Genomic DNA, 27,916 nt, shown 5'->3' with positions numbered 1-27,916 from the left:
ACTCATTTTTTTTTTTTACCACAAACATATTTATAAACGAAAATGTAGCATCACCATAAACAGCTGAAGCTAGACTATCTACAGACAAAATTAGCAACAAATCCGATGCACTGTAAATTCAAGTCCTCAGGACAACAAAAGTGATTAAGCAAGACCTCAAGTAACAATGTTAATGCCATTTACAAAGGAAAAAACTGATACAAAAACATTCAGAACCTGAACATCACTTGGCATGTAAGGGAAACGAAAAGTCAAATCAGCTGAAAGGGTCATAAACACAAGGTCTTATTTACATTACACAAAGCTCAGGTGTTAGCCTTGAACAGAACTTTCAAAATACCTTCAAATATATCCAACTCAGGTCACGTTTGCCGATTTGCTGCAGTACAAATCATGTGCAACATCTTTTTTCCTTAAGACAAAACAATTCTTCAAACAATACTGCAAGTACATCACTAAACACCATGAGCTCTATCTGAAGGGATTTCTTTAGGAAGAACAGATTTTTTTTTCCCCCATCTCTTGGTAATTTAAATTTCTTGCCTGCTCTTATATATTCTTTTGTAAATTTTTTTTATTTGTTTCAAAATCACAAATCAATGTGAGCCACCTATCACATAATAACCAGGATGACCAGACACTCCACTGGTGATTACAAAAACGAAACCAGCAGCGCTTGTTTCCCCCACTGATTCTGTTCCTTTCATACAAAGATCTCAAAAGTATTTTCTACGTCATAAATCTTTCTAAATTTTCCAACCACTGCAAATTTCCTGGTAAATTTTAAAAGCTCACTAGGTGTCATATGAAGAGATTTCTCAAAGTATTCAAGTCAAAATATTTGTTCCAGGACCAGTAAAAAGTTTCTCCAAATTTTCTTTTTTATAAAAATAGATGCTTTTTTTAAACCCACATCAAAGAGGCTCTTATCTCTTTGGCAAGGTACTGCTTTACGAAAAGTTCTCCAGTATTCTTACAATAAGCGTTTATAATGTGCCCCCCCTGCCCCAACCCAAATCATAATTATAAAATAAATACTGTTTTTAACTCCATAAATAAAAATGTAAACTTCAAAATACTTTTCTTACACATAACAGCGATGCTTTAAATGTAAACAAAACACAAAGCTAATCAGAAAAAGAAAAAAAAAGGGGGGGAAAAAGACAACCAACTGAGGAATCACAACACAAAGCCTCAATATTTACTCACAGGTTCAAGGCAGTTATGTAAAAAGAAAAGAAATGTCATCCCTTAGCTGAAACACTTTAAAAGGTCCACCTTCTTCAAAGAAGGCAATAGAATGCAATGTGACAGGTAAAAACCCTGTACCTCTTGTCCATATTCAAACATAAAAGATATTTAAGAAGTTTTAATTCAAATACTAGCAATAAAAAATCTCACATATTTCTTAGGATGCTAAGTAGTCGTTTTATTCCCATCTCAACACTGACTTACAAAGACATTTACTAATGTATAAAGTTTCTCTTAACTTGCCTTTGTTGTATAGTTTTCATATATAAATGGACTGAGGACAAGCCCGCTAGGCTTTGTGCGTTTTGTTGGTCTTAAAGGAGACCTGCAGCACTCTGTCTCCCAGGCGGTATCCATTGAGGCTCGCTATTGCCATGGCGGCCTCGTCATAGTTTGTCATAGTCACAAATCCAAAACCTTTGCATTTATTGGTGTTAAAGTCACGGATGACCTTCACGTTGGTGACCGCTCCAAAGGGCCCAAACATTTGCCACAGGATACTCTCATCGGCGTCAGGAGCCAGGTTGTACACAAAAATACACCACCCTGTGCCCGGGTGCCCGGGGATATTAATTCCAGCCAAACTGGTCATTCCGTCAATGGTCATTGGAGAAAACCTACTAAACAAAATAGGAAACACGAACACACACACACAAACACACACACACACAACAGAAACAGGTTGGTTACAGCGATGCACTTCATTTCTTTCCCCTTCCCCATCCCAGAGTTTTATTAACACCCCTCCCCCGACAGATACATACAACCATTTGATGTTTCAACCAAAGCCTGTGTGTGGCTTGCAGGACATGCTATACCATCAAGGTATTAATAAATCGTGAAATGGCCATCATATGCTGTATTGAATAATACTATCCACAATAGCAAAAAAATATATATTGAGAACTGGCTTCATGAATTTAAGCAGGGTTGGGGGAGGGGCGCAACACATGTAAACATGCTGTAACGTCGCAATGCAATATAAAATAAATAATGGGTTTGGGGAGACCAGGTGGCATCCAGTGATAGAGATATTCCTTCAGTCAACCGTGCGTCAAAAAGCAGCTTTTCATTAGGTTGTACATGCAAAAGAAAACCCAACACAAACTTATGAAGAGAGTCACTCCCCAAATCAAAGAAACTTGTCACTCAGGGGAAGGGGTCGTGAGCACCATGAACCTCTATCATTACCTCTTCACTCCATAAGCCATATTGAGCAGATTGTCCAACCTGCAAAACACACATTTAGCAAATTTCAGTTTTTAATTTTTCCCCTTGATGTCCACGAAAACTGGGCTTGTTACTGCCATCATCCGAGGGGACAGCTGTATATTAATGGCATGTGAAGTCAAAAATTGGGGCTTTTCACAGACAATGGGTACCCACTGCCGTAAGACACTCGCCCTGCCGATGGGTACAGTGTATAATCTCTACAAGGGCCAGTGCAACACAGGGCACACACTGGTGGTCATGGGAGAAAACCCTTCAGAGAGGAAACGTGGAGGTTCTAGAACAGCTAACGTTTGGGTTCTCACACTTTGCCAGGTAAGTTCTAAGTGCTCCACATACACCTGCATGTACTTAATATTACTTCTAATTTTCATAACTCTATTGGGTGCTGAGTACACTGAGGCACACAGTTTAAGTGACCTGGCCAAGGCCACAGGACGAGTCAATGGTGGCAGTGACACTCAACTCTGAAGTTAAACTTCCCTTCACCCTCCCAACACTGAAGGACTTTCATTTCTTAGAACCAAAGTGGTGTTATAACAGGTAGAAAGAACCTTATACACAACCTCAGCTAAACCTCCCGTTTCTCAATGTGCTCAGCTAAGATCCAGAGCAAGAAACACGAGAGACCCCCTGCTCCGGTGAGCCAGGAGCCAGACGGAGGCGTCAGACCCGGAGCCTGAGCCTTATTTTCCTGCAAGGAGTGTAGCCCTACTCAAGGTGTAAGAAGCCAGGTAGAAACAAACCAACCAGGCTGAACTTCTCTTCAATGTTTTAAAAAGAAAGCAGCTGGGGTGGGTGGGTACCCTTCAAAATTCTCTGTATCTTTTTCCTACTTCAAAAAAAAAAATGGATTTTATGGTACCTGATTTATCAGTTCCAAATTTCCACAACGCATACCAACTAATTACACGTGTTTAGTGGAGGTGAGCACAACTTAACACATTGCCCAGCTAACCACCCTTAAGGGCCACAATCTCCAACACTCTCCAAGGAAGACCTGGGTCAGGGAAATAATTTTTCTCTCTCTTAATCCTCATGTGAAAGGCAAGTTTAAAAATTCAATGTTTCAACTTTATAGTCTAACTACCTGTGGCCTCAAGTGAAGCTAAAGCACACTTGAGAAAGCAGCTCCTTCTAGCTTTATAAAAGCTGAAAAACATATCTTTCTGGTCTTTCCAAACTGGAAAAGGAATCTCACACAGTCCTATTCCCCTGGGCATTTTGCGTGCTTTATAAAAATGTAAAGAAAGAACTGGGCTGATGTAATAATGCAAAGTGTAAGGAAACAGAGCAAATCACAATGACGGGTGTATGGGGGGGTGTCTGTGTGTCTTGTCCCACCACCCTCTCAGGACCAGGGACAGTTCATCCTCGCTGCAGCACCCAGCAGGGAGCACAAGCCTGAATCACAGGTTTGGAGTAAACAGCTACTGACTGAATAAAGCGGCGAGGTTACCAACATTATCCGTCACTGCTTAATCCAGAATAAAAACCATCAGGAGGCCGGCTGGGGAGCCTGAGTGCACACGCCCGGGAGAGCGCGTGTGGAGGCTGCACAGTGGAGGGGTTTGTTTTCTGAGGAGGTGATGACTACAGTCCAAGGTGCCATGTCTTTCTACTCCAAAATAAAGGCCAGGAATAGCAGGAATTAAGAGGCACACAGAGTCTATCACCAACCATAAAGTAATAAGATACAGAAAATTTCACAAAATTGCTGGAATCATCAATACTGGATGCATCTGGCATGACACCTGTAGAACAGAAGAGCATATTGAGACTCGGAGGTCTTTCGAAAATGCAGAAAGGTCCAGAGGCACAGGCAACCTTACTGATTCACTCAAAATAGAGTTATGTCATCTCTGCCCATTAACTGGGCCCAGGTAGGGACGGTCACACTCCACCACCAGCGGCTTAGACACCAACCAAAAGACAGAGATGGAACAGGACCTAGGTGATGCTGAAACTCCTGCCTGCATGCAGGTGGGTCCAGCAGTACTTTCTCCTCTCTCAGGAACACACCCCCCCGTTTCCATGAGAGCCAGGGGAAGGCAGGGGGCTCCACGTGGGTACCACGCACACAAGGCTCGCAGCAGCCGGAAAACCAAACTAGGCGGTTATAAGAGATCGTGGCACATGCCGCACCACGTTACCTCGTAACCGCCCTGTTTACAGTTAGCTGAGACACGGGACCCCCTTACTCTGCAGAATCACCCCCTCCCTGGGTCTGCCCAGAGCTCAAGGACAGCCTTCTTCCATGAGTGGTCATTTACAAACGGAAGCCAATGTTCAAGGGAGACCAAGTAACAGCCTCCAGAACGAGCCGTGGGGTATGCAAGATGACCCAGGGCAGTGTGGCTGAGAAATACTCAAGTGGCTATTAAATATGTATTTTTAAACTCTAAAAAAAGTATTCTTTACTCACATTTAATCGGCGCACCGCACCCAGTACCCTGGCTTAATGCCCGTGCATCGCATACCATCCTGAGGGAAGACGACGCAGTCCTCAAAGGGACAGTGACACTTTCGCCTGACCTTTAGCTTGGATACGGTCCACTTTACACATAACTCGTTGAGTGGATATGGAGGATTAGATACATAACCCCAGCTTTAATTAAAGTACTCCTCAAAACAGAGGTAGCTTCAAAAATACTCCTGCAGAAATCGTCGTCACCACCACGACCAGAGCGAGGCTGACAACAGCAAGGAAAGCCCCAGGCATGAGAAAAGGGAGAACTGATTATTTCTTCTGCTCCGAGTACAAACTACATTTTGAGGCGAGACACAGACAATCCAACATGTCTCACGTGAAGTCAGACCAGAAGTTCAAAATTAAGATAAATCTTATGACTCTTCCTTTAAAAAGGTATATTATTTATTAAGATAATGGTAAATGAAATATAAACCATCAACATAATTAGCAAGACATCTGATGTCCTGCTTACGTCATCTGTAGCCCATCTTCATCTGCTGTCTGACCAGGGTTTATGAGTTAACAAATGCAACGGCACAAGCCCCCGGGCATATAATTTATGAAAACATATAAGCTGGGGATACAAATACATACACTTCTAGTAATAAGACTACAACTCAGACTACAACTAGGTGGTATTTCGACTGGACTAATATATTAGGTAGAGCATTGCCATTTCAAAGCTAGGTGTTTATAAGTAAAGAATAAAATTAAGGGCACCTGCCCAGTTTCCAAGAAATTTAGCTGACACACTATGGGAGTAAATACTATGAGACACACTGTGACTCACACGCAAGTAAAAGAGAAAATACAAAATTGATTCAAGTCAAATAAAAATACAAAGAGCGATTACTTCTAATACGTAAGAGAATAAAAACTCCGGACCCTAAAAATAATGGCTCTCAAAAATGCTCCAAAGCACTGACAGGATCTGATTTGACATTAAACCACAACACGATCACCAACTTACCCCCTTATCCAATTAGACGGTACCATTCGTTCTCTAAGAGAGAAAAAATCATTCAGGAGAATTGATACCAGTCTCTTCCAAAAGGAAATCGTGATAGTGCAACCAGCAAATGCCTTAAATGCAACACAAGTGCTGATCAAGGCTCGCGGAAGCAGGCGCACAGGCCATTAGACTAGCTCACGTTCAATAAAATTAAAGCTGCTGCACAGGAAGAGAGATGGAAAAACCGGCCAAACGTTTAATTCAGACACCGTGTCCCAAGAATATACTTAAGGGGCTTACATTACACTATCCATCCAAATAAATAAGAATGGCTTTATTTTGAAAACTGCAGTCAATTAAATAACCATATTAGATCAGCAATGCTCATGATAATGCTCTAATTATTCATGTGGGTTGACTAAGTCATAAACTTCACAGGCCCACATTTAAACTTAACCCTTATTACACAGATTTTCATTTTTTAACTTTAAAAGATATGCATGTCATGGCTATTAAAGGTATCCTTAATTATTATAACACTTATAATTTGTGTTCTCCTCTCTCTCTGCTCCCAGGGTATTTACCATGACAACATAAAAACCCAGGGAGAAGTTTTCTAAGTGTCCACTGGAAAATGACAAACTCAAGGCTAGGAGCATTAGGGCACAGATATTAGGGACAAAATATTTGTGTAATGACCTAGACCTAGACCTAAACCAGAGAAGAGCAAAATACCAACAAACAGGCAACTCCTTAATTCAAGAGTCTTTATGTGGTGAAAGAAGATTCAACCTGAATTCAACGGGGGGGGATCAAGTTAACAACAGCCAAGTTTTTAAAGGTATTTTTAAAATGCAACCAAACACACACTGGGTTAAATATGAGCTCTAGGAATAAGGCTCCCAATTTCTTCGAACACTCCCTCTAGACCAATCACCTCCCCTGAGCTCAAAGACTAGCTCTTAACTTACCACCTGGACAGAGGTTTTGGGAAGACTGCGAAGTGGAGTGATGGATACAAGAGTTAGGATCTGAAACCAAATTTCCCTTACAACAGACAACTCTTATCTCCCCCCAAAACAAAACAAAATTTTATAGGAGCTAAAGAAAGGAAGAATTTCCAAATTAATAACATACAGAGCTAAAAGATAAGAGCACAGAATGGGCACAAGATATTTTAAAAGCTATCAAATTTGACCATCAGAACATCCCGTAAAACTCTCCCCAAGTGAGACCAACGGGCACAGAGCACGCAGGGCGAAGGTCAAGCTGAGAGCAGATGAGGAGGTTACCCACCACCTACGGGCTGAGTCACCCCATGCCAGCCGGTTCAGAAATCAGGGATTCCCCTGAAGATCCTGTCATGTCAGTCCTTTCACCCAGTCTTCCTCAGAATTCAGTCTTGATTCTAAGAACACAGTTTTGCTTAATAAACACCATAAAACAAAAGCCAGAGCTTAAATCAGAAACACCAAAAATAACAACTTAAACTAACACAGCTTTCTCCCAACATCAAACATTTTATACTTTCACAGTGTGAAAATCAACAAGTTCCAAAGAGCTTTCCTTTAAGCCCAAAGAGCTCTGATAGTAGACCAGTAGACGGTAATGAGCTGGTCTGCCTAGGAAACACCTCCAGAATTCCTTCAAGCTGGTCTGTGCTAAACTTGCACAAAGTTACTGTTCACTCAAGATGCCACAGAGGAAACCTACAGGCAGAGCTAAAGGATGAAAGAAAGAAAACAAGGCTTTATAGGATCTCTTTCTCCCCAAGGCCAAGCACCAAGCAGCCCCACGCAGCCTCCCGCCAGCCCATCCCCACTACACCCACCGCAGGCAAGGGGGGCAGTGTTTCCTTTCTGCCAATGCTGTTTGTTTGTTTTTAAATATGTATTTTATTGATTTCAGAGAGAGGAAGGGAGAGGGAGAGATAGAAACATCAATGATGAGAGAGTCATTGACTGGCTGCCTCCTGCACGCCCCCACTGGGGCTCAAGCCTGCAACCCTGCATGTGCCCTGACTGGGAATCGAACCTCCATCTCCAGGATCCTAGGTCAATGCTCAACTGCTGAGCCAAGGCAGCCAGGCAATGCCTTTTTTTTTTTTTAACCTCACAAAGTTAAAGCACAAAGTGAACACAAGGCTCAATCAACTGGTACCCAGTCATCCAGTTCCAAACAGAGCCGTCTGAACGTATCACCTCTTCTCCCGAGCAAGAGCCACCCTAAGTAGGAATTGAACACCCTAAGTGGTGTTAATAGCAGATTTCTCTCTCATACCTTGGGTGACATAATTGTTATTTGTAAAGGGAGATATTTGACTGATTTTTATCCCCACATTTTTAGTGCTTTAAATACCCCAATGAAAAAAATGCATGTGATATAAGCTTGAAAACAGGTAACTCCTTATTAAGCTACATTTGTGACAATATCTTTGATATGTAACTATTCTGCCCCAGCAAGGAAAGAAAATTAATATGCACTTGTGATTTTAAAAAAAAATTAGCATGGGGTTAGATGGCACTATGGCTGCAGTACACCATATGGCCAAAAAGGATATTAAAAAATGTTCTGGGAAATAAAAACTGAGTGATTGTGCTTCCTGCACTGCTTAACATCTTAAAGTCACTGTTCTTGTCACATGCAAATTAGGGATTTTTTTTAATGACTTGGTTTGGTTACCTCAGGGTTTGAATAGAACTTAAAAATTGGAATATTTATGCTTATCTACAAGAAAGAATATCTTCTTTGAGCTAAAGATGCATGAGCATTCGATGGATATATACAGGGGTCTGAAAACTACCACCCACAGGCCAAATCCAGACTGCCATCTGTTTCAGGAGAGCCCAGGAGCTAAGAATGGTTTTTACATTTTTAAAGACTTGTGTGTTTTCTCTCTCTGTGTGTGTGTGTGTGTGTGTGTGTGTGTGTGTTTTAAAGACATAAATAGAGACTGTGACCCATAAAGTCTAAAATATTTACTAGCTGGCCCATTACAGTAAAGGTTTGCCAACCCCTATAAAATTTTTAATACAGACCCATTTGTAGGAACTTAATGTAGTCAAACAGGTTATATATCCTTAGTGGTGCACCTATTATAAACCAAAGTAACTGAAAGATCTGACCTAAAAAAGGAAACAGGAGGATAAAATGTTATGGAGAAAAAAAAACTAAAAAGGGGAAATCGAAAGCACTGGAAATGGTTAAGAAGAATCCAGTAACCTACAGAGGTCAGGGCGTCTCAACCTTGGCACTATTGATGTTTGTGGCTGGATAATTTCTTGTTGTTGGGGCTACATGTACGTTATGAGATGTTCAGCTGCATCCCTGGCCTCTACCCACTAGATGCCAGTAGCACCCTCCACCCAAGTTACGCCAACACACATTGTCTCCAAACACTGCCAAATGTCCCCTGATGGGCAAAATTACACCACCCACCCTCCTCTCCCCCTGCCCTGTTGAGATTCACTGCTGTAGGTCCTTTTGTCCCCACCTACAATGTTTACAAAAGACACTTCCCAAGTAGGTTTTCTCTGTGCCGTAAGAGAAAGAAAGAAAACAGCAATGACAATAACAGCAAAGCAGAGATCCTGTTAATAAAGGTACTGGACAGTGAACCTGAGAGCGCTGAGTTTAGGAGCTGGGCATAAGAACCAGACCAGACTTACCTAAAACGCTGTGCCTGCTGAGCTAATGGTCCTGGATACCTTCTGTTTGGAGACTGGTACAGCTGGGAAAGGATGGCCTGATTGGTTTTTTGGCTTGGATTATTAGCAAACTTTACAGTGATTGGCTCTGTGGCACCAGGAGGTTTCTGGCCGTTTAGGCCTTTGATAGCTTCTTCTGCCTCAATCCGCTTGTCAAATCGGATAAACCCTACACCCCTTGATATGCCTATGGTAGGTTTGGGTAAGGATTTGGGAAAGAGAGAGTGGAAAGAGAGAGGAGGGAAAGAAGAAAGGATAAATTAATTTTTCCTTCTCAAGAATGTGTTTTCACCCACACATAACATCTGCCACAAAATCAGAGGAAGACTTCAGTCTAGAGTCACAATTTAGTATTTTTTAATGCGTGAAGTCACCTGTACAATTTGAATACCCATTATCACATACCTACCAATAAGCTAAGAAGAGAAAACACACTGCTCTGTCCGTGTTTTCTCTCTCCCGCCTTCTCTCCCCTCAATACTCTTTAATAATGTCAACAACTTGCCTGAGTTTCATTTTTCAAATTATGCTACTGGACAAAAAGCTCAGAAACGACGGGCACAGTAGCTCCTTTTCTTGTAGCAAGGAGAACAGAACCAGGCACTTGCAAAAAATGCTTACAAGCTATGCTAAAAATACATGCACAGTGGTAGAAAGATTTATTTCAGCCAAATTTTTTAATATAATTCAACTTAATAATATTGTATAGCATGCTGGTCCTTTAAGAAAACTGTCTGAAGAGGCTTTTCTGGTTCCCTGAAGCTTCTCCACTGCTTTAAATGAGCTGTACTTTATTAAAGAGGTAAAAGAGGATCCAGATTTTAAAAATAAATATAACGGAAGTAACGCCTCAAAGCGCCCTGGCTTTAGCAGTGTTACTCCTGACCATGGGATGCCATTCCCTGCCTCATGCTGTTCCCACACTGAGAGACAAGAATGGGGAAGCGGAGGGATGACCAAATACCTACCTAGCTTTTGAGAAATGGTAGAGGGAAACCCGGCTCATTCCATTTAATTAGCTAAACAGGCCAGTAGGGGTGGCCGTAGCTGGCCATCGTGAGATGAGCAGTTGCAGGGAAACACTTTCTTGGCAAGCAAATCGGCACCAGCAGTACCAGCTTGAGACTAGTAGCTAGAAAAGTCTAGATGATTCAGAGTATGTCATCGAAGAAAAGAATGAGAGGTTATTGGGAAAGATGGGCTGAGAAAAAGCACTAGACCATCATGTTTACGGAAAATTTAAGAAGGACTGAAGGTTTACTTGCTTTAAAGTTAATACTGTGTAAGGTCAATGGCTTGGAATTCTATTCTAAGGTAAGGGAGGGATTTTTTCCACGTACGCTTATCTCAGACAGCATCTATCGCTTTACCTTCCCTATTTTAACTATATCCCTTGTACATTATTACCACCTGATGGGTGAGTAACAAAATTGCAGGGTTTGTCATTTCAGGTTAAGTGAGCAATTTTGCCTTGAAAGCTGTAGGTATAAAGATGAAATGGTGAAATGCCAGAAAATGTATTATTTTAGTTATCTACCAGCTCCTATTAAGAATTAGTAACCCCTGGGACTTAACTATTCCATTTGGAAAGCATCAGATTAGCAATGAAATGACCTCTCTACACAGCCTGTCATCTGAATGGGGAGTCCTCACACCTAAGCACGCATCCCAATAACCTGAAGGGCCGGTAACAGGCCCACCCTAAGAGTTTTATTCATTAGGTTTGGGGTGGGGCCCAAGAATTTGCGTTTCTAACAAAGTCCCAGCAGGGTGCTGTTGCTGCAGATGCCTGAGTGCACTTGAGACCCACTGACTAAACCAGGTGGCAAAGCAGGTCCTTGTGAGCCTACTTACTCAGGATGGGCTTGCAGTTCAGACAAGGACTTTCAGTAACACAGGTGCCACTTACTCTCAATTCAGAGTCCTCATTAAAAAGCATGACTGATATGAACAAAACCAAAGGGCACTTTTGTTGATGTAAACAAATTTATCTAAATTTTTAGGCCTGAATATCTATTTTACCCCATTACCAGTCTGTGTGATACAACATATCATGTGAGAATGTGAAAGGAAGGTTACGGAATGCAGCTGAGAAGACTATTTTTATACACCCTCACTAGACTAAATTTTCTCCATAGAGCAGAACCTCCAGGCCATTCTCCCAAGCATGGTGTGATGGCAGCCACCGCTGTGCCCAGACCTCGGAAGTGTGGCGGTTAGCCTCAGCACAGGGGGGCGAACCACGGGTGGCTTCTGACCAAATTCAGATCAACTAATTGGTCTTCACTTGGAGAATTAAAAACTTGGCCTGATTTAATTCCATGGTTAATCCATCTCTTTTAAAAACAAGCTATGACGCTCTAGTACACAATGCATCTCTAGTGGTCTCATCACTGTAAGGAGAGACAGACAGGATAAGAGGAGAGAAAAGCAGTCAGAGTGACAGGGGAGAAAGAACACAGAGAGAGAAAAGAGGAAAACCTATTTTCTTTTTAAAGATCCACAAAAACCCTTTTTGTTTTTTTGTAATCCTTGCCCAAGGATAGGTTTTAAAACCCACAAATCTTCATGTGTCTGCTCGAGTCTATGGCACTACAGGTGGTTCTCCCCTCTTGCCATTATTTCTCTATTTTTCAGTATTTTTTAAAAGAATAAGTATTGCGCTTATAATAGAAAACTGTACTTTATTTTTTAGATCCATAATCAAATCTATGCTGCTAGCTTTTCTCTAACTAAAAGCTTTACAAAAGAGCTCCCTGACATACGAAAGTTTTAATAAACATACTAGTCTTCTCCTTTCCGTTTGGTTAAAAGTTAACATTAGGCATAAAATAAATGCTTAACATTCAAAATCTGCAATCTTACACGTGCCTGTGACACACAGCACCGGCCTGGGAAACAGCCTGAACAGCAATTACCAGTGTAGCTGAGGTGTAATCCTCCCTTGGAGAACTGGCTGCATGTGGCTGCATTAAACTATGCTTTTTACAAAAATAAAATTGTTTATTAGTACTTTATAAGGAGGGTGGGCGCTTTTTTCACGCAGCAGCTTGGAAATGAAGATTATAGCATCTGTAAATTTATTACAAGCCATGAAACAGGCTTCAAACCTGCACCTTCAGGGTGGCAGTGACTCAAGCTCACTCATTCCACTCCGCAATCTATTTTTATCCATGCATATTTATGAACAATTCCGGCAGAAAATTGCATTTTCTGGCCCACATATACCTTTGATGTGTTCTGGAGGCAAGATTGCTGTATGGGAAGGCAGCATATTTCACAACCTGCCAGTCAGAAATGTGAAAGATTACCCAGAGCGGCTGCCTACTTACCAGTGACCTGGTCAACAAGGATTCGAGAAGTAATGATGCGGCCGTATTGTGAGAAAAGCTGTTCCAGCTCCTTCTGAGTCATCGTTTTCGGGAGTCCACTGACGTACAAATTTGCATCTCGGATAGAAGCTGAACTTGGGCGAGCATAGGAAACCTGGAACAGGGAAATAAAATTAGACGTGTGTGCAAACTCAATCACCTCCCTTCAGAACCTCAAAGACTGCCTCAAGTTATTTAGTGGTTTTTCCGTAGGAAGCATACAACAAACACTGAAGTTAAAGGAAGCCCAGCGATGACTGCTACTTATTGCAGGAGAAATTCTAAACCAATGGGAATGGCCATCCCCCCTGGGCAGAGAGAAGAGTGTGTTTACCCCTAGATTTGTACGTTTCCAAACAGACCGGTGACACACACAGCACGGTGCTACTAGTGGTTGACAATGAGGCCAACTACCTAAACCAGGGATTTAGGCTCAATTAAATGACTAAGCTTAAAGACTAATTTCATCTGATATTTTTGTGACCTGTTTTCGAGAGTTTCCCATCTCTGGGGGAGGTGGTGCCACATTTCTAAACAATTTACCCGATTATCATTAAGTATGCCCTTTTGATTATTCCAAAATAGCTATCACCTCTAAATTTAAACGTGAATGAGCTGTATCCCCTATTATCCTGTCTATTGTCTTCTTGCCCACAAGTCTTTTTAATCTTGATTTCAAAAGATTTAAGTCCATTGATTGACGTTACCTGCCATTTTATGTATCCTTTCTAAAAGTTTCCTATCTTTGAGACACAGTATCCAAAATCCTACAAGGATGAAAGGCCAAATAAGTCCAAGTATATTTGTTTATAATCAACATTACATAAGCTCCACAGCCCTCTCTCTTATCACTGTATCCTCAGTCTCTTGGCACATGATAGATGCTAAAATATCTGCTGAATAAAGCCAATCTAATACCCCACTGATCCTATGGGTCCACAGCAGCTTCTTGGACCACAGCATTTAAGGGACAGTTCATCAAGTCATCTAGATCTTGCCCGAATTGTAATCGATTGCTCTTTGCCTACAATCTAATTCTGCCAATTTCTAGATAGCTCTGAGTCTCGGGTGCTATTCCTGATCACATCCTCTTTGGTTAAACTGTAAACTCTTTTGGATTACCTAAAAAGATCTAAATTCCACAATATACTCCATCTTCCAAATTGTTCATAAAAAAGGCAAATTCTAGGACTAATTCTAGGGTGGACTTACTGGGGTACCGTAACTTCTGCCTGCTCATTTCATCCATTAGTATCCACTTTTAATCTACTTCATTGCTTTTTTAAAAAAAACTTTTCAATTTATACAGCTTTTGATACGAAACATTTTCTCCATGGTTTAAATCATGCTCACAGCTCTATGTGTAATGACTTTTTTTTTTTTTTTTTAATTTCCGGGGGGGGGGGAAGCAAGCCAGGTTTTATACTACTTTATAAAAGGTCTTACTATCTTTCACCCCTGTCCTAGCAGTGTTAAAATTTAATACTCTTATCCTTTATTCAGTAAGTTTGCTTATTAACAAGTGAAAATATACCTGTTGTGCCAAAAGCTATATTTGGAAGTCACATTAGCACTGTCCTGTCCTACAGACAAAAGGAATTCAGAATAGTGGTGGAGAGAAGATAGGTCATTATTCATATGCTACTCTTTTTTCTCTAAGCTTAAACCCTTAAGAACAATGAACTTAAGGAAAAATGAACTTGTGGAATGATAACGTAAGTGAAAAATAATGAAGGAAAATTCCAAGTGATCAACAAAGCAACTGAAATGGACTCTAGTCTTGGGACAGCTATAAACTGACAGAAACATAAAGTCAATGAATTATTTATACATTCAATGGATGTGAATACATGAGTAGCCAATTTCTTTTCTAAAGAACAATTCCCAATTATCTGGGTAAGCTAAAATCCCACTGCTTGGACTCCCCGGTGTCTAATGGACTGCATGCACGTCTTTATTTCAGGAGCAGGGAGCTCTCAGCACGTCAGCTGTTAGTCTGCCCCAGATCATGTGAACGAAGTGTTCCCTTTATGAAGAGCGACTTCCCACGGGCAACACAGTAAGCATCTATACATTCTCAAAGTTAGGAGGCTAACTTCCAGTGGCTGATGAAGCAGGCAGAGGCAGGCAGGCTCTCCATGAGCTCAAACACGGCATGAAAATAGTGTAACAGTAGGTCAAGGTGACATCTCTCTAGCCAATGTGCCTGGCCTCAAAACTAGGTTCAATTCATGGAGGGCTCTGTGAACCTGGACAAATTCTTTAAGTCTATTACCACATAATTATACTGGTTTTTTATGGTTATTAGGAATAATTAAATAAAATCTCTAATGCACATAAAATGCTGAGCACAAAACCTAAAAAACTAGGTGACTATATTATAAATACTACTTATCTCTACATGCATCTGAAAATGTAGGTAAGGACCCAGACTATTAAACTTGAGAGTAACCTGAGTCCATTACTGTGTTCCAGAAAATTTACTCATGCAGTGACATTTACTGCTTTGTGCATTTCTGAGGAGTGTGGGTGGAGTGTTTTAAAAGTCTTCCTAAAATATATTTAGGAAAACAGGTTTATATTTAGTGCTTATATAAAAGCTTTGAAAACATACTTGGGTCAGTTATGTTATCTGCTTTTATTTTTCCTTCAGTTCACATTGCTTTTTTAATTCCCAGCCTGAACTGACTATATTTTCTTATTTTCTGTATTTTTGATACCTGTAGGGCCTTGATCCTGAAGAGCCTGCCCATCCCAGGGACAGCTAAGTCCTAGAGATAGTAAATGCCCCCCCCCCCCCCCCCCCCCCGTGAGCACACCAAACCAATATTTCCAAACTCATCAAACCAATATTTCTCCTGCCCTTAATCACTCCAGGGCCAGGTATTACACAAATAGGGACCAACCCTGTAGCCCAGAGCCCTCCAAAATTATTCCAACTATCTAATGCCATATTTACTTACCATACTCTACCCTGCCTCACCCTTTCTTTCCCACTAGAATCCCAATAAAGGCTCCGAGCCAGGCTCTGCCCTTTCCTCTCTGACCCCTGACTGTCCCTGGTGCTTCCCCACGTGGCCCTGCCTGGCATGTTGTGTCTGTTTCTAGAGATTTGTAGGTATAAACTGCTTCCTTCATAACAATAATTTCTGTGTCTCCATTAAGACAAATCCTGGGTACAGTTTTAGCACACAGCATATTTCAAGGACTCCAAGAACCAATAACAAATCTCAAAACAGTATTTTTCAGTAACTTTGTCAATGAACTGGTTTAAATCACCATAGCCAGGGCAGAGGCACTAAATTTCATGTAAACTCATGGGGGTAACAAATACTGTTTCCATTGACCTTACACTTAGGGGGCTTCTGAGACTTTGTTTACAAAGCATTTTCAAATACAATGTTTTGTTTGTGCCTCACAACAACCCTGTGAGGTAGGCAGGGCACATATTAGTATTTTATTGCTAGGGAAATAAGTATAGAAAAGATAAATAACGTGCCTAAGGTTATACATAAGGTTAAATTCCTGATTCAAACTCTGATCTCTGACCCTGTGTTCTTGTCTACTTGTCCAGTTTCTCTGCCACAATATCACACTATAGTAGCTAGCTTAGTACACTTACTTGTTCTGGAGTTTAGAAAAATTAAATGTCTTTTGGTTGTTTCTTAAACACACACACTGAGTGAAACTGAGCACAGCAGAAAACAAGATGGTACTAGAAATATTTAATTAAGTCAAAAATTATTTTATTTCATTTTCCATCAATTTTTTTTAAAAGTCACTTTTCCCAAGGAAAGGATGAGTGGCTACTAATTGCAATTAACTAAAGAAACTGCACATCATTAGAATGTTGAAATTAGTTTTATTACTGTCTAATATTCAGAATGCAATGCAATTAAATGAGTAATACACCACCCCTGCCCACTTCCCGAAATATTGTAAGGGCAACTGTCCCCTCCCAGACCAACATGCTGTGTCTCACCCCTGCGACTTTATTGTGTCTGGGAACAAAGCAGCTCCCTTTCCCTTGCTCTACCAAGGATAGCACTGTCATCAACATCCCCCTTCTAGGAAAATACTTCTCCTCCTTCTACCTTGAAGGATTATAAACAGAAAAGATACTTAGACCAAAGTAGGAAGAAGACTTGCAGTAGGGTAAGGACTTGCACCGTCGGAGATTCAACTAAGTTTCCAGATCGAAACTTGCTTCCATCTGGCAATTGATTTTGCATCTGGCAATGGTCAGCAGCCTTCCCCTTTCTGATTTTTTTCTGTGGATTTGAAGCACATACTGGTGTGCCTTGCTTTAATACTCACCAAGAACCTCTCTTGGGCTATCCTAAACCTCAAAACGTCACATCTATCTTTGTGGTTCTTCAAGATTAAAATCCCTTGGAGAAGACCCAAGAGATGGTTTTGTTTTATGGAGATTTCTGTATTAGAAATACTTTAATACGATGAAGCTCCAGCATATGTCCCAGTGGGGTCAAAATAGCTACTCTTTCACCAAGTGCAAGCTGTTCTCCAATCAACATTCTCTGGATTAATAGATGGGTTTGGATTTTAAATTTTCACTGCCATTTAAACAGGTGAATATTTAATGCCTGAGAAGCGAGGTTATGAAATGTCAAAACTACTAAGTGAAGGGTCTAATTTAAGAGGCAGCTAGAGAGTCTGCAATTTAAATATTTAAAGATGATACAGGGAGTACAACACTGAACACCAATCTACTCCAGTAATAGCAATTTAAAACTTAGGTTTATGCTGGAATTCCTCACAACCTTACAAGTAATATAATAAACAAAGACAAGCAATACTGAGATTACTTGAGGGGAAAGGAAGGGAAGCAGTTACAAGCACCACGCAGATAAATACTCTAGCCAATGACTTCTCAATGTGTTCTTCACAAATGAGATCAGATTGGACGGAACAGAGATAAAAATAGATTTATCAAAGCAATTAGGTCTCGAAAATGGAATAGTTTGAAACACAGTATATTTCTTATAATTAAAAACCCATTTCTTCATCAGCAACTAAAACTAATTATACATTAAGCATTCAAGGACCAGTAACACATATACACACATGAAGAATGAGCTATCAAAACACAAGTTAATGGCCCTGGTTGGGTAGCCCCAGTTGTTTGGAGCGCTGTCCTGTACACCAAAAGGATAGTAGGTTCGATTCCCAGTCAGGGCACACACCTAGGTTGTGGGTTTGAACTCCCGGTCCAGGTGTGTACACGAGGCAAATGGTCAATGTTTCTCTCTTACATGGATGTTTCTCTCTCTCTCCCCCTTCTCCCTCTCCCTCTTCCTCTCCCCATTCCCCTTCCCCTCTACAAATCAGTAAAAACATATCCTCAGGTGAGGATTCAAAAGGAAACCTAGTTAATCAAATTACACAGAATTAAAAAGAATGGAAATATGGATAATGATTGGTACTTTACTAAATGTACATAGTAAAGTTTAAAATCCCTGTACATCACTTTCAATACAAGTCCATTTACAACACTTCTGTCCAAAAACACAATTGCTCTCATTTCTCTGAGTGATCAACAAAAAGATCAGTGACAGTGGGCATTAATGCCAAGAGATTAAAGTGATAAGGTCTACAAATGAACAAGCAATTCCTTCTTTATTAGACTAAGGACATTTGAAAAATCTCCCACTGGCGAGATCACCATTGAATAACTTCTATCACTTGTCAATTACTGACCTAGGACTATAAACATCCTGAAAAGTAGATACTTGCCACTACTAAAGCTCCATTCAATCTCTCCAGCTGAAAGTAGCGGACAAGGTCATAGTTATGCCTATTTAAACAAAGTTAACTGCTGTTCATATTTTTTAAAAAAACACTAAAGATTAGCTCTAGCAAAGGTGTTAGAGCTAAAAGGAGTAATCAGGCCTAACAGGAAGGCTTAGAGAAGGAATTATACATTAGGGTAGTTACCTTTAAAAGATATTTCAAGACACAGAATTTAGAAAAACTACATCAATGGAAAATACAGATGGAACCTCAAATGTTATTGAGACTGGATTTGTTGAATTCTTTAAGCCTACACAAAGATTTGTTCATTCAAGCGAGTAGTTCAGAGATACCAAGGAATACATTTGATTGTGTTATGCTCTGCTAAAACTCCCTCAGGGCTCCCTAATGCTTTAAGATTAATTCCAAATGTCTTAGTCCTTTATGTTCAGGACACTGAGTACATCTTCTGTATAGACACACACAACCTTCAGTGTCCCAAAGCTTTCTGCTCTCTCACGTCCCTGGTTGTGTCCAAAGACATCAAACAAAAATTTGAATGGAGGATTCAGGGGCCTTAACTCTTTGTCAAGGGGTTTTCCTTTAAACCACTGGCTGTAAGATGCAGTCTGAAACAATGCAAGTTTCTAGCAAAATGACAGTTATTGGGAGGACAATCAGACATTTACAAGGAAATACCAGAAGAGATGTTCAAGAGGGTCACAACCTTAGCTTTGCTAACTATCTTCTTATATACGCATACGAAAATCTGAAAAAAATCAAAATGAGTCATTCCATTACGACAGTCACTATATTTCTTCTAGTAACTCCTGAGAATTATTTAAATGCTTGAAAAAAATCTAATACTGGTGGGGGTAGGGAGGGGAGTGGAAAAGAAAACCTAACTAAGAATCCTGACTAGTGGTTTGCACCAATTAAATTAAAAGGTTCTTAGAATAGTCAGAATCTCTTAAGTATTAAACATGCCTACTTTTTTTTTTTTTTAATTGGATACCACTTAACAGAAAGTGAAAACAACAAGTGGTTGTGTTACAGGAGCAGAATACCCAGCTTCACATCTTGTTCAAGTTGTCATGAAACGTAAGAAATAAACATCAAGGCAGTTGATTCTTATGACCAAGTTAAAGACGAAGCTAAGAATAATGTCATAAGAGATCATAGATGGCAATGTTTAAAGCAACACGCAACCTACCGAACAGCCACAGAAAACAGAAGTACTCTGGTTGAAAGATTTGTACTAAGTAACTAATCATAAACTGGAGACTTGGCAAATTATTTCCTTTTCACACATCTGAAACTCAGCCTCTGAAAAACTACACTGAGCACAATTTATTAAATGCTACCGAAAACAGCTTCATCCATGTGTATCAATTAAATGAGGGTCCAAACAGGCTGTCTTGACAGACATCTTCATTTTTTATTGAAGTGGGGTAGCTGGCAGGTCCTATCTGTCCTTCCCTTGCTGCTTCTGCTTGGCTGCAGGGCCCATTTGGTTCAGAAAGGGCTCTTGTGCTGACCGAGGCCAACAGGGAGTCCACCGTAGAAATATCCTTGAAATGCAACTCAGAGAAGCCGCAAACACCTCCCAAATTCCTAAAGACCTCTGTATGTAAAGAATTTAACAAAAAATAAAGCACGAGCCGAGCGATGGAATGAATATGGCATCTGAGGAAGGAGTGGTGGTGATTAAACGGAATCCACTACCAGGGCGGTGCAGGATTAGTCATGCCAAGGTCTAAGCAGGAATCTGTCAATCAACATGTTCCATATTCCATTTCCAAACCCAAAACCAAACCCCAAGCCATCGCTTAGCCCATTAAAATTTTAGAAAGCGATTGCACTCAAGCGGCAGAGACAAAAAATAGACGGACTCAGCTGTAACTAGCAGAGCCCATTCCCACCCCCTCTGCCTTAGGAAGGGTCAGTGGTGGTGACACAGAAAGCAGATTCCCTTACTTTTAACATTAAAAGTGACAAATCTGGTGTTTATTTGGGCACATAACCTTTAAAAATTTTAAACAACATGAAGAGGAGGCAGAAGAGAGTGCACTGTTACTGGGAAGCTCTGGCTACAGCAGAGTGTACTCTGAAGCAGTGGGGGGAATGAAGGCCTGTACCAGCGCTCCCCAAAGTTAGGGGTGAAATCACAGGGCGCGGAGTCACACAGCCGGGGCCAGGCCTGGCTTCTGCGGCTTGGCGGTTATGTAACTCTGGAATAATTCCCTTAGGTCCTTTCAAGCCTTCATTTCTTTATTTGTCATTTGATGTTTGACAGTCCTTACCTCACAGGGACCTTACCAGGATTAAATAGCATAATAAAACGATTAACACAGAGCTGGAGAACCATAGTAATGCTTTAATCATCATAATGATTTCATGTATATAAAATCGTAACAACACAGAAAATGACAGCCCGACATTTATTAAGTGCTTCCCGTGTGCCAGGCACTATGCCGGGTATGTTACATATATAACTCAACTGATCCTCATAAGTGTATGAATTGGGTATTATTACCAACATGCCCAATTTATGGAAGAAAAAACTCAAATATTACTATTGTCTCTTAGATCAGCTAAGAGGACACAGAGAGGGAGAACTGGAAACAAGGAAGGGGCAGAAAAGAGTAACAGAAAAGCAGTTCAAAGATAAAATAAACAAGGCTTTTCTCAAATCCATGGCAGTTACTATCAAAATTAATTTATATTAATTATCACATTACAATTTGTAATACAAATTTGTAATTACAATTTGTAATTACGATATTACAAAGTATTACGAGTATTTTGTAAGACAGGGGCAGACGACTGAGAGCGTGTGAAAGCCTGAGGCCTGGCTGAAGCCCGAGAAAAGGCTGTCTTCCTGCCACCTGGAGGGTCAACACCTAGCAACTTTTTTAAAAAAAAAAATCTGTTTTTATTGATTTCAGAGAGAGGAAGGGAGAGGGAAATAGAAACATCAATGATGAGAGAGTCACTGATCGGCTGCCTCTCCTGGGGATGGAGCCGCAACCCGGGCATGTGTCCTGACCAGGAATCGAACCGTGACCTCCTGGTTCATAGGTCGATGCTCAACCGCTGAGCCACGCAGGCCGGGCTACACCAGCATCTTTAAATGGGCTGGTACAAAAGGCCAACTTAATTTTATGTCTCCACTCACACTACCACACTCTCTCCCATTGAGATCTGCTAGAACCTTAAGTGAGGTGCAGGATTAGTAACAGAGGATAACTTTTGGGGAAGACGGTGGTAGAAAGAACAAAGGGACTCCGTGCAATAGAGGCTATTTCAGGTTAAGGTGACATGTGCTTCTGAATGTGGAATGGGCCACTGTGCGATCGGTGCCTAATCACAACATGATTTCACAGAGTATGAAATAGTGCTAAGAAGGCTACACTAGTAGGTAGTACTGTAAATTTTTCATTTTAGACACTTTCATTAAATATACTAAGGATGGAAGAGAGACTGAAGGAAGAAGGGAAATCTCAGCGCTCAGTCTCAGTACTCCCATGTGTTTGGGGCTTCTACACAGCCGGAGCAGCAGGCTGCCTCAGTGCCTCCTTCCAGGGTAACAACGCTGCATTCCGCTTACAGAGCTTTTATATTACTAGGCTTTAATCTGCTAGAAGGTTGTAACTAATTCTTAGATGTATGTCCTATACACACACACATACACCAAGCAGGCATCCTGCAGGGGGTATTTCTGAAGTGCCTCTCAGGCAAGATGATTAGCAGGTGTGGTAATTGTCCAAACTACTTGGCTTTTTATGCTTCATTGGAAACAATACAAGTTAAATTGGCTTATAGAAAAATAGATGTCCTCACCCAATTCTTCCAAAGCCATTCTCCAGTAACGGCTTCTTATTAAGGGTTCTTTCAAGATTCTAAGGCTGATCAGACGCAATCACCAACAAAAGCCGCACTGTCAAGATACCTGCCACAACTTTACCTCCAAGAATAAACTTACAATATCACTCATGTAGTATTTGAGGACCTAGTATATCTGAGGCACTGTCAACAGGCTGAAATGCTGAGTTAGGAAGTTAAACTTGCGGAAGGACGACACACTACCTGGTGTAAGTAGAGTGGAGCTGTTTAAGAGCAAAAGCCAACTAGCATAGATTGGGAATGCAGGGGAAAGAAAAGGGTTCCCAACCAGCCAGTGTCAGTGGGTGACACGCCCTAGGGCTTTCACACACCCTTTCACCTAAGGTTTGACAGAGAGAGAGAAAATATATCAAAGAGAGAGACTGACAAAGACCCAGACACGGGGACATTCTGTAGAAAATCTTCCCTAAAGGAATAGCAATAGTTAAATCTTCATTTATTGTAGAAAAGAGAAAGCAGCAGGTAAGTCCTTGACCCATCCTTAGTTTGACTCTATCTTCAATGAGTAGTAACGCCTACCAAGAAGTGACAGAGTCGCACTTTTAATTTCACTTAAATTGTGAATTTTTCCATCTTTGGGGATCCAGAGCAGGTCTCTACTATTTCTTATAAACAACATAGAAAAACCTCCTCACTAAGAATTTATAAACAGAAGCATAAGTATTCTGTGAGATGCTCTGAAGACAAAGATGCCTGCCCTCAGAGAGCAGACCACACACAGGAGAGAAAGGTAATGTGCAGTGAAAAATAAATGATTTTATGGCCAAGTAAAACTTTTAAACAATGACAATGGCATAAGCAGAGGATGACCCAAGGCTGGAGGTAAGATTTAGGTTTTGCACATTCAAGGATAGAGAGCCCAGCTGAACCAAGATAAAAATTCTGCAGGACAATGCGAACACTGGAACAGTGAGCTGGGGCAGATTCAGGTGCAGCTTTTATGAGCAGGGGAGTGACAGTCTACACAAACATGTATGTCATATACTTGTACAATATGGAGGTATTTTCCCATCGTAAGCCAGGTGAGGAGAATAGTTAAAATGGGTGTGGCAATAAAAAGCTAATTTAAATACTATCTGCAATAAGTTTCCTTTTGTTCTATAGCTAGAAGAAAAATCGCTTGGCTACAATGTTCACTCAGATATCCAACTCTTCTTTGACCTACTTATACATACAGTAATGAAAATATAATGCTCTTATCTCTGTGTGGACACTCAATACTCCGTAGAAAAATTTCATCTTGGTGCCATTTGTAAATATATTAATTGAGCCTCACAGGTCACCATGGATCTTTGTGTCCACAAACAAATGAATTAGCCTGCCCAAAATTTGTCCCTACAGTTCTTATAAATTAGGTCTTCACCTAAGAAGGATAAATGTAAAATATGGGGCTAAGTTTCATCAAATTTTCCTACCAAGCATTTTTTGTAGAAGGCTGTTACTTGATAAAATAAGTACCATTTATACTTTTCAGGTGAAAGTTTTTTCCAAAAAGTACATGTCATTTAAAGGCCTCTGTGTGACTTTGGATGAGACATTCCTTCATGTGTTAATACTTTTCTTCTTTCTCTGCTTGATAAACCCTGTTTTGTAAAAACCCTATCACCCTGAAAGCATTGCAGAGGCCTCCTGACAGCCAGTGACATATCCGTCTCCACTGCACTCTTCATCCACTTACCATTCATCCAAATGATGGCCATATAAATCAGTGCTGTCTCCCCGACTACACTATGACATCAAGGACCAGACTACATTTTGTCACACTGTAGCATGGCTCCAACATTCAGCAAAGCGGCCTGGTACATACTAAGCACTTAAAGTGCTTGACAAATTAAGTACTTACTTAATTACTCACAGATATGCCCTATCCCAGATGGTATAACCATGATTGTATAGACTTAACAATTTGCAATTAAATGCCTTTTAACATTACTTTTCATTTCTTAGCCCTTTTTTGGGGTGGGGGAGAGAAAAAGAGCAAATGTATGATGGACAATAATAACTTTTAGAGCACATGACCTTCCCCCCAAAACTTGGAGACTAACCATTGGTCTTGTTATGGTTCCATATAATATAACAAGGCCCTAATGGACGGGACTCTTGAAGATGGCCATCAGTTTCACTAAACCTTTAATGTACTTTAAAATATTTTTCAAACTTCCAAAGGAAAATTTCTAACAATCTTTCTCTTTTAAACAAAGGATCTTTTATTTCTATAATCCCCCTTTAAACAATACCTGTTGTAAATGTGAAACAGTCTGCACCCCAGGCTTACGCAGGCAGACCTCGTGCTTACACATGCAGACTGCGTGGTTTACTGGGCTTCACAGATGTTGTGTGTTTTACAAATTGAAGGTAAGGCCCTGTACTAGCAAAAAGATTACTACCAATTTTTTTGCAGTGGTCTGGAATCCAGCCCACAACTTCTCTGAGGTATGCCTGCATTACAAGTAAACCATAATAGCCAAGATTTAGTGTTTTGACACAACTGTCATGTATCTAGTGTGTGTATATGTGTATGTGTACATACACACAAGCACAAAAAACTTAGGAAACCAACTCACTTTCTTTCAAGGATAGTCTGGGTCTTTGATAAGCTCGACTGGTACAAACTATGCACCATTAAACAAAAGGGGGGGCCGGGCAGTAACAGAAAATATTTTGGATTGTCTATGGCATATCTTCTCTCTCAAATAGGCCTACATGAACATTTGTGTGAGATATAAGATATCTATATATATGTAATGTATGGAAATATATATATATACACCATATGATAAAGAGAAATATATATATAATGTATGGAAATATATATATACCATATGATAAAGAGAAAAAAAGGGTAATAAAAATCTTATTAGAAGCCCTTCCCAGAGCCAAGGGAAAGCTTTTTTAAATGAACTGATTTGCAGGACTAATAGTCTCCCTCAAACACAATCCCTTGTTGTCCAAATATCTACTAGACACCTGAGCCGCATATTCCCCCACACAGCTCTAACAGAAAGTAATTACTGTATTCCTAAAGCCTTCTGTCTGACAGTTGTGAAAATTTACACACACACAAGAGGGTTTGTAAGACAAACACCAACCACCTTAACTGGACACAATGAAGAGGCCATATTTTCCATTCATCGCCATTCACAGAACTCCTCCAGAAATTTAAAGAGGGGCGGTAAGGAGGGGATAACCACCTTTACCTCTGTTGCACAACAGAGCGCCCCCTGCTTCAGGTGTGTGGAAGCGCCTTCAGAGGCCAGGGCTGCGGCATTTAATTACACTGCTGAATGGTCTGGCACCAGGCCCTTTCCCAGGGTCCTGCTGATTGATGGCATCAATAACATTCACTGGCTGTAATTAAACCGCCAAGTAGTAGCCCCTTTGCCACTTGGTAAATCAATGTTCTTTAATACTCACAGAATAAAGTACAAAGGTGAGGGGGGTGTTTTTAGCCCTCACCTTCACAGTTCATTTGACTTTGTGCGCCAGAGTACTTTGCAGACAATGCATATTTCACAATTCCCCCAAGACACTGGTTAATGAAGAACTAAAGAAAATCCTGCAAGTTGGTGACGGTTACTTACTAACCCATTTTTGCAAATCTGAGCAGAACAGAAACATTCTGAGCCATTTGGCAATACTATATATACATGGCTTTCACATAACTTTGGGACTAGATTCAGTTTATAGGTCAAAAGGTTTATCAATTAAGGCAGCACACATTTTTTCTTTAAATATTTATACTATGCTTTGTGGGGACATTCTTATAATAGAGCAAATTCCCATTTATTCAAACCCTGACTAGAAAGGTCAAATATCCAGATACTGGGGAGGGCTGGGACAGGTATGCAGTTAGGAGCCCATAAATGAGTCAAATTTTAAGTGCATTGTAAAAGCAATTTCCATAATCTAATGATTCACAACCATCTTGGATCATATAACTCAACTCCCCGTCTCTAGACTACAAAATACCCATTTTAAATAAATGGGCCCCAGAAGAACTATACTGCAAAATCCCCATTCTCAGGATCAAATATTAAATGATGTTCATGTATTTGTAAAGCTAAAAGTATTTAATGATATTCAAATGCTCTGAAAACAAGCAAATTGTGTGTGTGTGAGTGTGTGTGAAAGAGAATGTATATTTTAAAAGTAAATCCAGTATAATATTTTACTAAAGTACATCTGTTAATCATAAACATTCCAGATAGTTTATGATAGAACCACAAACAAAAATCTTATTTACATATAGATTTGTTTTGAAACAAAAACAACAGACCTACTCAAGCACAAATCATTAAGGTTCACTATGGTTCTCAGGTCAGACCACCACCTGTTAAGACTCACCTGTGGTGGCTATTAAAATTTCCTTGGCCTCACTCTGCAGATGATCAGGTACAGTAATTCTTGACTGGGGTCCAGGAACCTGCATTTTATCAACTACTCTACTTCAATGATCCTGATGAACATTCAGGTTTTGGCAGCCCCTTATGTAGAAGGATTTAAAATAGGTATCTGCAAACTCTGGGGTGAATTCGGGTTCCCTGGAGAGCTCGTAAAAATTACAAATATCAACTCTCCTCCTCACCATCCACTATCTTGATTTCCTGGTTTCTGAATACGACAATTTCCCAGTTATTTTGAAAGTAGTATATGTGAATGTAAAATCACCAACAAATACAAAAATATAAAAGTAAAGCAAAGCCCATAAAATCATCCAAAAATACTTCCAAAACTCAGACTTGGTTGGGTGTGGCCCAGCTGGATTAGGGAGTCCATCAGCTTGGCCAATCTCTGCAAAGGGCTACTATGCTCGATTGCCTCGCTGGATTCTACAGCATCAGAGCTTTTTAGGCATATGAACAGGGTAGCTTGAGTAAAGCAAGCAGCAACCTCTGAATTTCTTAAGAGTCACTTAACAAAATTTGTGGAAACTAAAGCTTTTCTGAACTGCCCGTCTCCAGGACCAGGCAGGTGCCCTGCTTTTCCTTGCCCCTCCTGCTGCTCACCTGAAGGTCACTTCAAGACTCATTAGCAACCCCGGAACCTCCACAGGAAGGATTAAACTTCTCATCCCTACGGAGAAGGCAACCTTATACTAATGACCACGAAACAGGCTGCATTACCATGATTTATTGATTTTTTTCAAAACCCATTTCTCTATAACACCAGGTAACTACTACAATTTTTAAAATATCCAACTAAGTATTGTGACTGTTTTCTTCAGAGTAAAAATAGCTTTCTAATTCCTCCCCAACTAGATTTCTAAAATACAACT

At 40.4% G+C, this 27,916-nt stretch overlaps 1 protein-coding gene across 1 annotated transcript in view; it reads right to left on the bottom strand.

The window, feature by feature from the left end:
* The window catches only part of ELAVL2 (ELAV like RNA binding protein 2), a 125,546-nt gene continuing 97,630 nt past the window's right edge, over nt 1–27,916 (bottom strand). The window contains exons 5-8 of the mRNA XM_016208769.2: nt 12,946–13,099; nt 9,575–9,800; nt 2,443–2,481; nt 1–1,868 (exon numbers count right to left, since the gene is read on the bottom strand). Coding sequence (XP_016064255.1) covers nt 1,541–1,868; nt 2,443–2,481; nt 9,575–9,800; nt 12,946–13,099 — 747 coding nt within the window. The 3' untranslated portion in view covers nt 1–1,540. The remainder of the gene's footprint in view (nt 1,869–2,442; nt 2,482–9,574; nt 9,801–12,945; nt 13,100–27,916) is intronic.

This window comes from Miniopterus natalensis, chromosome 12 (assembly GCF_054644295.1).
Source record: "Miniopterus natalensis isolate mMinNat1 chromosome 12, mMinNat1.hap1, whole genome shotgun sequence".
In the NCBI taxonomy this organism is placed as follows: Eukaryota; Metazoa; Chordata; class Mammalia; order Chiroptera; family Miniopteridae; genus Miniopterus; species Miniopterus natalensis.
The sequence above is the reverse complement of the archived record's forward strand: the minus strand, read 5'-3'. Positions and strand labels throughout refer to the sequence as shown.